General features: G+C 47.5%; 1 protein-coding gene across 3 annotated transcripts in view; it reads right to left on the bottom strand.

Annotated features, from left to right (window-relative positions):
* The window catches only part of ZNF335 (zinc finger protein 335), a 66,891-nt gene that overhangs the window by 49,304 nt on the left and 4,687 nt on the right, over nt 1–12,900 (bottom strand). For all 3 annotated transcript variants that reach the window (XM_067468335.1, XM_067468333.1, XM_067468334.1), the window contains exons 3-6: nt 8,451–8,715; nt 7,849–7,926; nt 4,210–4,524; nt 51–203 (exon numbers count right to left, since the gene is read on the bottom strand). In XM_067468335.1, coding sequence (XP_067324436.1) covers nt 51–203; nt 4,210–4,524; nt 7,849–7,926; nt 8,451–8,715 — 811 coding nt within the window. The remainder of the gene's footprint in view (nt 1–50; nt 204–4,209; nt 4,525–7,848; nt 7,927–8,450; nt 8,716–12,900) is intronic.

Genomic DNA, 12,900 nt, shown 5'->3' with positions numbered 1-12,900 from the left:
TCTCAGGAAGATCATATTTTACAATTTTTTTTTGGGGGGGGGGTCCATACCTTTGGGGTCGTCGATGGCGCCTGCGTCCACAATGTCATCCTCCTCCTCCTCCTCTTCTTCCTCTTCCTCCTCCTCCTCTTCTTCTCCATCCGGCTCCTTTGGCACAAGGACCCCTTTACGCGGGCGACCCCTTTTCTGGCCAGGGGCTGGAGCTGGGGGGAATGGGCAACAACATGAGCACCGTTACAAAGGCTGGTCCAGCAAAGGCTCGACTCAGCGGCTGTGTCACCTTGGCTGACCACACAACCCCTGGACGCCAGGCAAGTCATTGCCATTTGTGGCAGATCTGCAGTTAGAGCAAAACCTAGTCAGTGCTCACGGGGTGCAAGTGTGGCACTCCAGAGCTGGAAACAGGGCCCTCTTGTCATACACCACACCTTGGTTTAGGAAAAATAGAATCCTTTTTATTGAATGATGAATATAAAATAGATTGAAGTCCAAAGGGAAAAAAGCCAAAATGAAACAGTAATGTCCAGTAAGCTTGCAGGAAATCCAAAGCAGTAATGTCCAGACAACTCTCAATAGAAATCCATGAACAGATTGTTGTTGTTCATTCATTCAGTCGTCTCCAACTCTTCGTGACGTCATGGACCAGCCCACGCCAGAGCTCCCTGTCGGCCGTCACCACCCCCAGCTCCTTCAAAGTCAGTCCAGTCACTTCAAGGATGCCATCCATCCATCTTGCCCTTGGTCGGACCCTCTTCCTTTTTCCGACTCTTCGTGACCTCATGGACCAGCCCACGCCAGAGCTCCCTGTCGGCCGTCACCACCCCCAGCTCCTTCAAGGTCAGTCCAGTCACTTCAAGGATGCCATCCATCCATCTTGCCCTTGGTCGGACCCTCTTCCTTTTTCCGACTCTTCGTGACCTCATGGACCAGCCCATGCCAGAGCTCCCTGTCGGCCGTCACCACTCCCAGCTCCTTCAAGGTCAGTCCAGTGACTTCAAGGATGCCATCCATCCATCCATCTTGCCCTTGGTCGGCCCCTCTTCCTTTTGCCTTCCACTTTCCCCAGCATAACTGTCTTCTCTAGGCTTTGCTGTCTCCTCATGATGTGGCATTCAAAGTACTTTTGGGAAAGGTGCTGGAGAGGGTGGTCGCCTCTCAGCTTCAGGGTTTCCTAGACGATACCAACTACCTAGATCAGTCACAGTCTGGTTTCAGGCCTGGCCATGGCACCGAGACAGCCTTGGTCGCCTTGGTGGATGACCTCCGCAGAGAACTGGACAGGGGGAGTGTGACTCTGCTGGTTCTCTTGGACATCTCAGCGGCTTTCGATACCATCGATCATGGTATCCTTCTGGGTCGTCTCTCCGGGATGGGCCTTGGGGGCACGGTTCTGTCGTGGCTCCAGTCCTTCCTGGAGGGACGAACTCAGATGGTGAAGCTGGGAGATGCCTGCTCTGACCCCTGGCCTTTGACCTGTGGGGTCCCGCAAGGCTCTATTTTGTCTCCCATGCTTTTTAACATCTACATGAAACCGCTGGGAGAGGTCATCCGGGGTTTTGGAGTTGGGTGCCATCTCTACGCAGATGACACACAACTCTACTACTCCTTTCCACCTAATTCCAAGGAGGCTTCTCAGGTGCTAGGTGAGTGCCTGGCCGCTGTGTCGATCTGGATGAGGAGGAACAAGCTGAAGATCAATCCCGACAAGACAGAGGTCCTCCTGGTCGATCGTAAACCGAATCGGGGTATAGGGTGGTTACCTGTGTTGGACGGGGTTACACTCCCCCTGAAGCCACAGGTCCGCAGTTTGGGCGTCCTCTTGGATTCCTCGCTTACACTTGAAGCTCAGGTGTCGGCGGTATCCGGGAGGGCTTTTGCGCAACTGAGACTTGTGCGCCAACTGCGACCATACCTCGTGAAGGCTGATCTGGCCGGGGTGGTCCACGCCTTGGTCACCTCTAGAATGGATTACTGCAATGCGCTCTATGTGGGGCTACCCTTGAAGACGGCCCGGAAACTGCAATTGGTCCAACGTGCAGCAGCCAGGATGCTAACCGGAGCTCATTATCAAGAGAGGTCTACCCCTCTGTTTAAGGAGCTCCACTGGCTGCCATTCATCTTCCGAGCCCAATTCAAGGTGCAGGTGCTCACCTACAAAGCCCTGAACGGTTTGGGACCACCCTACCTGCGTGACCGCATCACCATCTACGAACCCACACGCTCGTTACGGTCATCCGGAGAGGCCCTGCTCGTGATCCCACCCACGTCGCAAGCGCGCTTGGTGGGGACGCGTGACAGGGCCTTTTCCGTGGCGGCCCCCAGACTTTGGAACGCCCTCCCAAAAGATCTCAGACAGGCCCCCACTCTAGCCGTTTTCAAAAGGAACTTAAAAACTTGGCTGTTCCGTTGTGCCTTCCCAAACTAGGAATCCCCATCCCAAGTCCTGGAAGCACTTTAGCACAACAAATGTTGCTGCACACCACACTTTAATCCTACGTTCCTCCTGCCATTTCAGCACTTTTAACCCTGTACCCCACTGCGCCGGCCGAACCAGTTTTAATAGTGTCTTGATGTATTGTCATTGTTGTTTATTTTGCTTAATTGTTTTGATTTGCTTTGTTTATTGTTGTGATATGTTTTCTTTTGTATTGTGTTTGAGGCTTCGGCCTGTGTAAGCCGCATCGAGTCCTTCGGGAGATGCTAGCGGGGTACAAATAAAGTTAATAATAATAATAATAATAATAACTTCAACTTTGTCTCTAGTCTCCTTCCCTCCAGTGAGCAGTCGGGCTTTATTTCCTGGAGGATGGACTGGTTGGATCTTCTCGCAGTCCAAGGCTCATGACATCATTGAGGTGCTCAAGCTCCAGAGCCACAACAAGGCGGTGATCCTTTGCTGGAGATGAACAGATTAGCCCCAGCTAATTCTCACTTGAAGCCAGAAATTCCCTTAGAGACCAGACCACTGGAAAATGGAAAACCCAGGAGGTTTGCACTTGATACTAAACGATGCTTGGTCTGAGGAAATCCCCCTCACGGCCACTCTTAAATCCCAGAAACTGATTCTGGCTAACTCTCATCTTTGGTTTCAGTTGTCGGATTCTCTCAGACCTACGTAAACACTGAGCCTCCCTGTGGTTCTGGCTTATCTCCAAACTGCAGCTATTATCGTTGACCCAACCACGTGTCAAGTTATCTTGCAAGCTCGGGCCAGGAGGAGAAGGGAGTGAATTTCTTTCTCTCGGTCTGACAGTGCCATGATTAAAAGCCTCCTGTGAGTTTGGATGGAAACTGAACCAGAGAGTTTTTCTAAACAGTGAGCAGCACAAGGCCAGAGCAGTTACACTCTGCTGACAACTGATAAGGATTCTGCTGTGTATGAGTTTAGTTTCCTGGCTTGCCTCTGAGACAATCAGTCCGGTGTGCAGTGTATCTAGGGAGGGTGTGATTGGGAGGAAAACTATAAATCACTGTCAGGAGTCAATTTCTGACGGCATGAAGACATCACAAATTCCCTCCGTGACATCCTGACTGAATCATCCTGGCTGAATCAATTCTCTCTCTGTGACATTTTGAAGTGAGCAGAGGACGCTGGAAACCTTGTATTGGAACTTGTGAAGCAACAAATTCTAATAAGGAAACTGAGAAGAGGGGGAGATGGGCAGGAAAGGTGTATAAAAGGAAGTGGAGGTGGGAAAAAGTCAGTAGTGTCTTTTCTTTGCTGCAGAGATACAAGCAATATATCCATTTCAAAGCAAAAACGACTTGTGAGTGGTTATTTAATATTGCTATATAGATCCTACAGTCTTACAGTGTGTATGTGTATGTATGTGTGTATGTATGTATGTATGTGTATACATACACACACACACACACAATTCTCTTTCTGTGACATTTTGAAGCCAGCAGAAGGCGCTGGAAGCCTTGTATTGGAACTTGTAAAGCAACAAGTTCTAATAAGGAAACTGAGAAGAGGGAGGAGATGGGCAGGAAAGGTGTATAAAAGGAAGTGGTGGTGGGAAAAAGTCAGTAGTGTCTTTCTTTGCTGCAGAGATACAAGCAATATATCCATTTCAAAGCACAACCGGCTTGTGAGTGGTTATTTAATATTGCTATATAGATCCTACAGTCTTACAATCACGCACTTATGCCGCCTCGACACTCCACAAAATCCCCCAAGGGTCCCCTGAGGGAGCCCTGCCCACTCACCTGGCTGGAAGTGCCTCTCCCGCATGTGGTGGATGAGGGTCTGCTTGGAGGCGCTTTTGTAGCGGCACATCTTGCACCGGAAGCGCTGCACCACCACCACCTCCATCAGCTCCTCCAGGCTCTCCAGGTCCGGCTCCCCAGGCAAAGAAGGCTCCGGCGGAGGCAACGGAAGCTCCTTCTCCCCCTGCTCCTCCTCCTCCTCTTCCGGGGCCACAGGGGGCTCCGTGCAGGTCGAGGTGGGGCCCTCTGCCAGGGTCTCCGATGCCAAGCTATGCGCCAGGACTGAGCTGGCCACCTGCGACATCCCAGGGGCACCTGAAGTGCAGGAAAGGAAGGAAGAAAGGAAACACACAGGTGTCACTCTTCAGCACTCATCACCATCATAGAATCACAGAGTTGGAAGAGACCACATGAGCCAAGAGTGGTGCTCATCTCTATTACTAAGCCAAACAGCCGGTGTTGTCTGAAAATGCCCCCAAGGTCATGTGGCCACTGGCATGACTGCATGGAGCACTGTTACCTTCCCGTCGTAGTGGTACCTATTGATTACTCACATTTGCATGTTTTTGAAGGGGTAGGTTGGCAGGAGCTGGGGCTAACAACAGGTGCTCACTCTGTCCTGCGGATTCAAAGGCAACCAGGCTGACACTAACTAGCAGCCTGAGCTTGACGAAACGGGAATCTTAGATCGGGCTGACTGTTTGGCATTCAGAGTTCGAAGGAGTGTGAGAATAGCCAACAAGAAGGAGGTCAGAGGCCAGAAAAATGCTTTGTGTATTGCGAAGGGTATTAAGCAGTGTGTTTGGAAACAAACCTTGGTCAGAGCATCTTCTCGCTCTAGCAAGCAGCTTGGACTCATTTTCCTGGGCCCGGTCCTGTTCAACATCTTTATTAATGACTTAGATGAAGGACTCGAAGGCAGGATCATCAAGTGTGCAGACGACACCAAATTGGGAGGGAGAGCCAAGACTCCAGAGGACAGGAGCAGGACTCAAAAGGATCTCCACAGATTAGAGAGTTGATGGACCAAAACTAACACAATGAAGTTCAACAGGGACAAATGCAAGAGACTCCACTTTGGCAGGAAAAACGAAATGCAAAGATACAGAATGGGTGACGCCTGGCTCGAGAGCAGGACGTGTGAAAAAGATCTTGGAGTCCTCGTGGACAACAAGTTAAACATGAGCCAGGAATGTGATGTGGCGGCGAAAAAAGCCAATGGGATTTTGGCCTCAGGCATCAAGAGGAGCCTAGTGTCTAGATCTAAGGAAGTAATGCTCCCCATGCTGTATTCCGCTTTGGTTAGACCACACCTGGAATATTGTGTCCCATTCTGGGCGCCACAATTCAAGAGAGATATTGACAAGCTGGAATGTGTCCAGAGGAGGGCGACTCAAATGATCAAGGGTCTGGAGAACAAGCCCTACGAGGAGCGGCTTAGGGAACTGGGCATGTTTAGCCTGAAGAAGAGAAGGCTGAGAGGAGATATGATGATAGCCATGTATAAATATGTGAGAGGAAGCCACAGGGAGGAGGAGGGAGCAAGCTTCCTTTCTGCTTCCCTGGAGACTAGGACGCAATGGAATAATGCCTTCAAACTACAAGAGAGGAGGTTCCATCTGAACATGAGGAAGAACTTCCTGACTGTGAGAGCCGTTCAGCAGTGGAACTCTCTGCCCCGGAGGGAGTGTGGTGGAGGCTCCTTCTTTGGAAGCTTTGAAACAGAGGCTGGATGGCCATCTGTCAGGGGTGATTTGAATGCAATATTCCTGCTTCTTGGCAGAATGGGGTGGGACTGGATGGCCCATGAGGTCTCTTCCAACTCTAGGATTCTATGATTCCTGTGTCCATGGTCTTGGGATTTTGTCACGTTCTCATGGGACTTTGTTTCGTTGGTGCCATTTGGGAATTCTGCTTTATAGTGCTATGTTTTATTGATCTTTGGAACACTATTTGCTTTTTGAACTTTTCATCTTTTACATTTTAATACACTACAAAGACTTCAGTCTGTGTGCAGTTCTGGTGATTTCAGCAAGGTGAATCTATTCTGAGGCGCAACATAATAATAATAATAATAATAATAACTTTATTTGTACCCCGCTACCATCTCCCCATGGGACTCGGTGCGGCTTGCATGAGGCCAACCCCAAAATACATCGAACAACATCAATAACACAACATTAATAAAACAATCAATAAAATACAAATCATATAAATCACATAACAAAACAACTATCAATAGTGACATATGAACAGTTTTAAAATGGCTGGACCAAATGTAATAGATTGTTGCATCCCAGATCAGGAAACGAGTCCACAAGATTAATCCACCACACTTGACTGTGGGAAAAAACAATCCTTTTTTATTGATGAAAAATGGTTACAAAATAGAGAAAAATATAAAGTCAGAAAGCCACAGTAAAACTCAGCAGTCAGTCTGAACTAGATCAAAATTCCAAAAGCATTACTATAAAAACCTGGAACCTGTTAGCATTTCACTAACCGTACTTGGAAACTAGAAGCCTCTGGGAATGCCGGCCATGGGAAACGGGAATATTGTGTCCAATTCTGGGCACCACAATTCAAGAGAGATATTGACAAGCTGGAATGTGTCCAGAGGAGGGCGACTAAAATGATCAGGGGTCTGGAGAACAAGCCCTATGAGGAGCGGCTTGGGGAACTGGGCATGTTTAGCCTGAAGAAGAGAAGGCTGAGAGGAGACATGATGAGAGCCATGTATAAATATGTGAGAGGAAGCCACAGGGAGGAGGAGGGAGCAAGCTTGTTTTCTGCTTCCTTGGAGACTAGGACGCAGAACAATGGCTTCAAACTACAAGAGAGGAGATTCCATCTGAACATGAGGAAGAACTTCCTGACTGTGAGAGCCGTTCAGCAGTGGAACTCTCTGCCCCGGAGGGAGTGTGGTGGAGGCTCCTTCTTTGGAAGCTTTGAAACAGAGGCTGGATGGCCATCTGTCAGGGGTGATTTGAATGCAATATTCCTGCTTCTTGGCAGGGGGTTGGACTGGATGGCCCATGAGGTCTCTTTCAACTCTTTGATTATATGATTCTATGATTCTATGAAATCTGCCAAGGTATTGCCTCAGTCTAAACGATGCTTGATCTAACGGGACGGCCCGGGGAGAGACACTTTAAACTAAAGAAACTGTTTCGGGACACGCCTCCAGACTTTGAAGCCTGTGCCTCCCTTTCCTTTAATCTGCTTGACCTTCGCAGACTCTGCGATTCACTCCTGTTTTCCCAAATCTGCCCTTTTCTATCCTCATTCAAAAAGGCAGGTGCTAGCTCCTCTGGAGAGCTATCACCGCCGGAATCTGAAACATTCCCATCAGGCTGTGCAGTTTCACTTCCCAAGCCACTGACCTCAGAATCAACAGTTTCCAAACCATCAGGGAAAAATACATGTTCGGTTGCATCAGGAAATACAATCAGAGAATCAGGTTCACACGCAAGCTGAACCCCAACATAGATTAAAATTGAAAATATGCTGACGTGAACAGGTAAAGATATAACTGGATAGGATTTTTCAGAGAGAAACGAGGGAACAACAATCCATCCTACACACTGAACATCCAACACACTGAACAAAGAAAAAACAAGACCAAGGTTGTTGTCTCACCATCATCTGGCCCACGCAGGATCAGGTACTGGGTGGTCTGTGCCCCGCCGTCATCCTCGCTCGTCACAGCAATGCACCCTGGGTTGGGAAAATCAAGAGGAGAGTGAGCTTTTCCTCCTTGGCCGGTGGAGCGTCCACCAAGGTCAAAAGAGACCCACGGACCCTGAAAGAACCCAACGCTACAGGAGATGAGATGATGCCAAATCCAGTCCATTTGCTAGGAATCACTCCAAGAAGGAGATCCAACATGCCCAAAAGAGGGTGGTCAAGATGGCCGAAGGAGGTCTGGGAACAAAACCTTATGAGAAAGGCCAGAGAAGTTACTTTCACCAGTCTGAAGGACCAGGTGTTGGCTTCCCTTCTTGGGAGCTTGCCGTGGAAGCCAGAAAACCTGCATACATAGGAGCAAACTTTGGCCCTCTCTCCAGGTATTTTGGACTTCAACTCCCACAATTCCTAACAGCCTACCGGCTGTTAGGAATTGTGGGAGTTGAAGTCCAAAATACCTGGAGGAGGGCCAAAGTTGGCCCATGCCTGTCCTAAGGGCTCGTTTTCCCCCAACTCCCTCCACCTCCCCACCTCGCCCTCCTTCCTCTGCTCACGCTGAATGATGTCCGGGCCGATGGTGGACTCGATGATCTTGTCGATGGCGGAGCCCAGGTCGGAGGAGGTGGAGGCCGCCGAGTTGGAGACGATGGGAGTCCCTTCGGGGAGGGCGCTGGAGTGGACCAGGCCCTGCGGGGAGCGAGAGGCCAGGACAGACTGGCTCACAACTGAGGCCCCTGGGGGCCGGGCGATGGACGAGGAGTCCGGCAAGTAAGCCCTGGGAAAGGCGTCCGCGCTGGAGCTGCTCTCGGGCATTTCGGCCTGAAGGAGGAGGAGGGAGAGAAACGGACATCAGGACACTCAGGGAAGGCAATTGTTGCACTCCAGGACAGGAAAAGCCCTCTGACTGTAAACACCACACCGTTGATTGGAAAACAATCCTTTTATTGATTGGAAAACAATCCTTTTAAACAATCAGGCACATCAAATCACCTCTCAACAAAAGATTCCCCCAGGCACTTCCAAGCCATTAAATGCTAATCAAGGTGGTCAGTAGAAACATTCACACCTAGCTCCAGCAGAAAAGAGTCCTTTGTCCCACCCTGGTCATTATTCCACAGATATATAAACCCATTTTCCTACTTCCAACAGACCTCACTACCTCTGAGGATGCTTGCCATAGATGGAGGCAAAACGTCAGGAGAAAATGCCTCTAGAACATGGCCACCTTGTTTCAACTGACCACCTTGATAAGCATTTCATGGCCTGGCAGTGCCTGGAGCAAACCTTTGTTGAGAGGTGATTAGATGTCCTTGTTTGTTTCCTCTCTGTTGTGCTGCTGTAATTTTAGAGTTTTTTAATACTGGTAGCCAGATTTTGTTCATTTTCATGGTTTCCTCCTTTCTGTTGTAAACCCTTTTCCCTACTTCCAACAGACCTTATTACCTCTGAGGATTCTTGTCATAGATGCAGGCAAAACGTCAGGAGAGAATGCCTCTAGAACATGGCCATATAGCCCGGAAAAACCTACAACAACCCAGTGATTCCGGCCATGAAAACCTTCGACAATACAAATCCTTTTATTGAATATAATTAAAAAACAGCAAAGTAAAAAAGCACTGTAAAGGAATAGGTAAATCCAATTAGGTAAGAAGATAAGCAGGAACAAAAATAGTCCAAGGTTAAATTTCAGCAAAGTCCATAAAAACAAAGTCCACAGTTCTCTAATTCAAGAAACCAGGAAACATTTATCCAAACATTAATTCATACAATCCAAGAATCCAAACCATGAAACAAGAAATACTTAGACAATAATAATAATAATAATAATAATAATAAAAACTTTATTTGTACCCCGCTACCATCTCCCCAAGGGACTTGGTGCGGCTTACATGAGGCCAAGCCCGCAGTACATCAATAAACAAAGGCAATAACAAATAATCAATACAAAACAGTTAAAATAAAAACTCAAAAACAAAAATACACAACAAGCAATAAATAATAACAATAACGTACAGTATTTAAAAACCTATGGCTGGGCCAAATATAATAATTAAAATTAAAATTAAAAATGCTGGGCATAAACAAGGTAAGGTAAACTAGGATAGGGTTTTCAAAGAAAGATAAGGGTGCGCAGACAATCCTAAGTCAATATTAAAGTGCATTTGAGGACATATTGCTAAGAGTTTTCCTTATTCTGGGAAGGCACACTGGAACAAAAAATCTTCCCCGCAAGGACATAACTACTAGGCCTGGGTAACAACGGAAAAATTTGTTTCTAAAATCGATTCGTTTTTTGGGGGTTTTTGCGTTTTGTTATTTAAAATAATTACAAAATTTTCCTTTTAAAAAGTTCGATATTTATGAAATTTCGTAAATGTGAAAAAAATTCAAAACATTAACGAATCGATTTCCGAAACGATAACGAATCGATTCGTTAATGGCGGACGCGACCGTGAAATACACTAAAAAACCTCCAAAAACTTCTGAAGCTTCCCTCTCCCTCTGTTGTTGACTGTTGGTGTGCCCCAGACATGCAGAAATAATAACGAAACGACCTCAAAACAATAATGAAACGAATACAATAACGAAATACGAAGCATTTACAAAACGTATTTAAAAATTTGTTTTTTAAAAAAATTGCTCCAGAATGGTTCGTTATCGTTTTGTAATTAAAAAAATTAACGAATTATTAACGAATTACGAATTAACGAAACGAAACCGCCCAGCCCTAATAACTACACTTGATTCTAAACGATGCTTCATCTGACTATATTTCCCATACTTGGAACTTTTATCCCCTCGTTAAGCTATCCCAGAAATTGGTTTCTCTTTGATTGAGATTCCCTTATCTTTTTCTGTCGGATCCTGGCAGACCCCCGAAGGCACTGTTCGGTCTGCCTGTTTTGACTAATCTCCTGCTTCCTATCTATTTGCTCTTTAAGTTTTGCAGCTGGGCCAGGTGCCCAGTTGTTTTCAAGCTTCAAATCATGGGAATTCTCTGGTAGCAATTCAGGTAGCACACCATCATCCCCACACCCTTCAGGGACATTCTCATGGGAAACTACACTTTGCAGAGGGGTCTCCTGGTCCTTCTCTGCATCAGCGTCATTGACCAAACCATTGCCATCTTGAAAGTCATTGGCATCACTTCCCACATCCAAAGCACCCTGATCCTGAAACACAATCACAGGCTGAACTCCAACAGCAATGGCCAAATCCTATGTGGGCAGTGCTTGGGCCAGGGGGCGCGCTGGCCACCCCAGGGCATGATGAAAGGCTGCAATGGCAAAATAGATCTATCTTCCTTCTTTCCATCCCTCACTTTCCTTCCTCAATCTCTAGAATCATAGAATCCTAGAGTAGGAAGAGACCTCATGGGCCATCCAGTCCAACCCCCTTCTGCCAGGCAAGAAAAGCACAATCAAAGCACCCCCGAGAGATGGCCACCCAGCCTCTATTGAAAATCCTCCAAGGAAGGCATTTCACTGGACCCTGAGGCAGAGAGTTCCACTGTTGAACAGCTCTTCCAGTCAGGAAGTTCTTCCCCAATGCTCAGGTGCGATCTCCTCTCTGGTCATTTGAACCTAGGGCTCCAAGTAGAGGCTGAGAACAATGCAAGATTGACCTACAGACAGAGAACCCTGAGCTCAAGGGCGAGAGAGAGGGACCCAGTGGATTCGGGCCTTGGCTGATCCAAGTCTGTGAGTCTATGCCCTTGGAACAAGGACCAGGAGCCATGGGTTCAAATGACAGGAGAGGAGATTCCAGGTAAACATTAGAAAGAACGTCCTGACTGTATGAGCTGTTCAGCAGTGGAACTCTCTGCCTTGGAGTCTGGTAGAAGCTCCTTCCTTGGAGGCTTTTGAACAGAGGCTGGATGCCCATCTTAGAATCCTAGAGTTGGAAGAGACCTCGTGGGCCATCCAGTCCTACCCCATTCTGCCAAGAAGCAGGACAGTCGCATTCAAAGCACCCCCAACAGATGGCCATCCAGCCTCTGTTTCAAAGCCTCCAAAGAAGGAGGCTTCACCACACTCCAGGGCAGAGAGTTCCACTGCTGAATGGCTCTCACAGTCAGGAAGTTCTTCCTCATGTTCAGGGGCCTGAGGCTGTTAGGATTGGTGGGAGTTGGAGTCCAAAACCCCTGGAAGACCCAAGTTTGTCCATGCTTGGTATATATGTGCTGGAGATCCTACAGGAATTGTCAGTGTATGTTGATGTATGTTATGTGTTTAAATGTAATTTCATGCAGTAGAAATATGGTTGCCACAAGATTGTATTGCTAGGATGTATGTTTATATTAGAGGCTGTGAGAAAGTAACTCTGAGACACTCTCTTTCTGGAGTTGTGAGAAAATTAGGGAGTGTCTGGTATCTGCCAAACAGCTGCAGTATTGTCGAAGGCTTTCATGGCTGGAATCACTGGGTTCTTGTGGGTTTTTTTGGGCTATAGAGCCATGTTCTAGAGGCATTTCTCCTGACGTTTCGCCTGCATCTATGGCAAGCATCCAACAGTTTCTCCCCTGCCTCTAGAACATGGCTCTATAGCCCGAAAAAACCCACAAGAACCTAGTGATTCCAGCCATGAAAGCCTTCGACAATACATTGAACATCTCTACGGGGAGAAACTGTTGGATGCTTGCCATAGATGCAGGCGAAACGTCAGGAGAAATGCCTCTAGAACATGGCTCTATAGCCCAAAAAAACCCACAAGAACCTAGCTGCAGTATTGTTTACACTTCAACTTCCTTTGTCCTGCGTACTGTGTACTTCATGTCTGCTCGCTTACTGTAATGGATGTGTTTTGGAACTGCTCTAAGTAAAATCGAACCTGCGTTGTAACCAGATGACTCCAGAGTCCATGTTTCCTTCCAAGCTTGTATAAAACTTCTGCTGACACTAACAGTTATCACTTGCTTTACCAGCATCAGATCCTCTGAGGATGCTAGCCCAGATGCAGGCGACAAGGAGAAAATGCTGCCAAAACACAGCCACATATCCCGGA

Source organism: Anolis sagrei, chromosome 4 (assembly GCF_037176765.1).
Source record: "Anolis sagrei isolate rAnoSag1 chromosome 4, rAnoSag1.mat, whole genome shotgun sequence".
Classification (NCBI taxonomy): Eukaryota; Metazoa; Chordata; class Lepidosauria; order Squamata; family Dactyloidae; genus Anolis; species Anolis sagrei.
The sequence above is the reverse complement of the archived record's forward strand: the minus strand, read 5'-3'. Positions and strand labels throughout refer to the sequence as shown.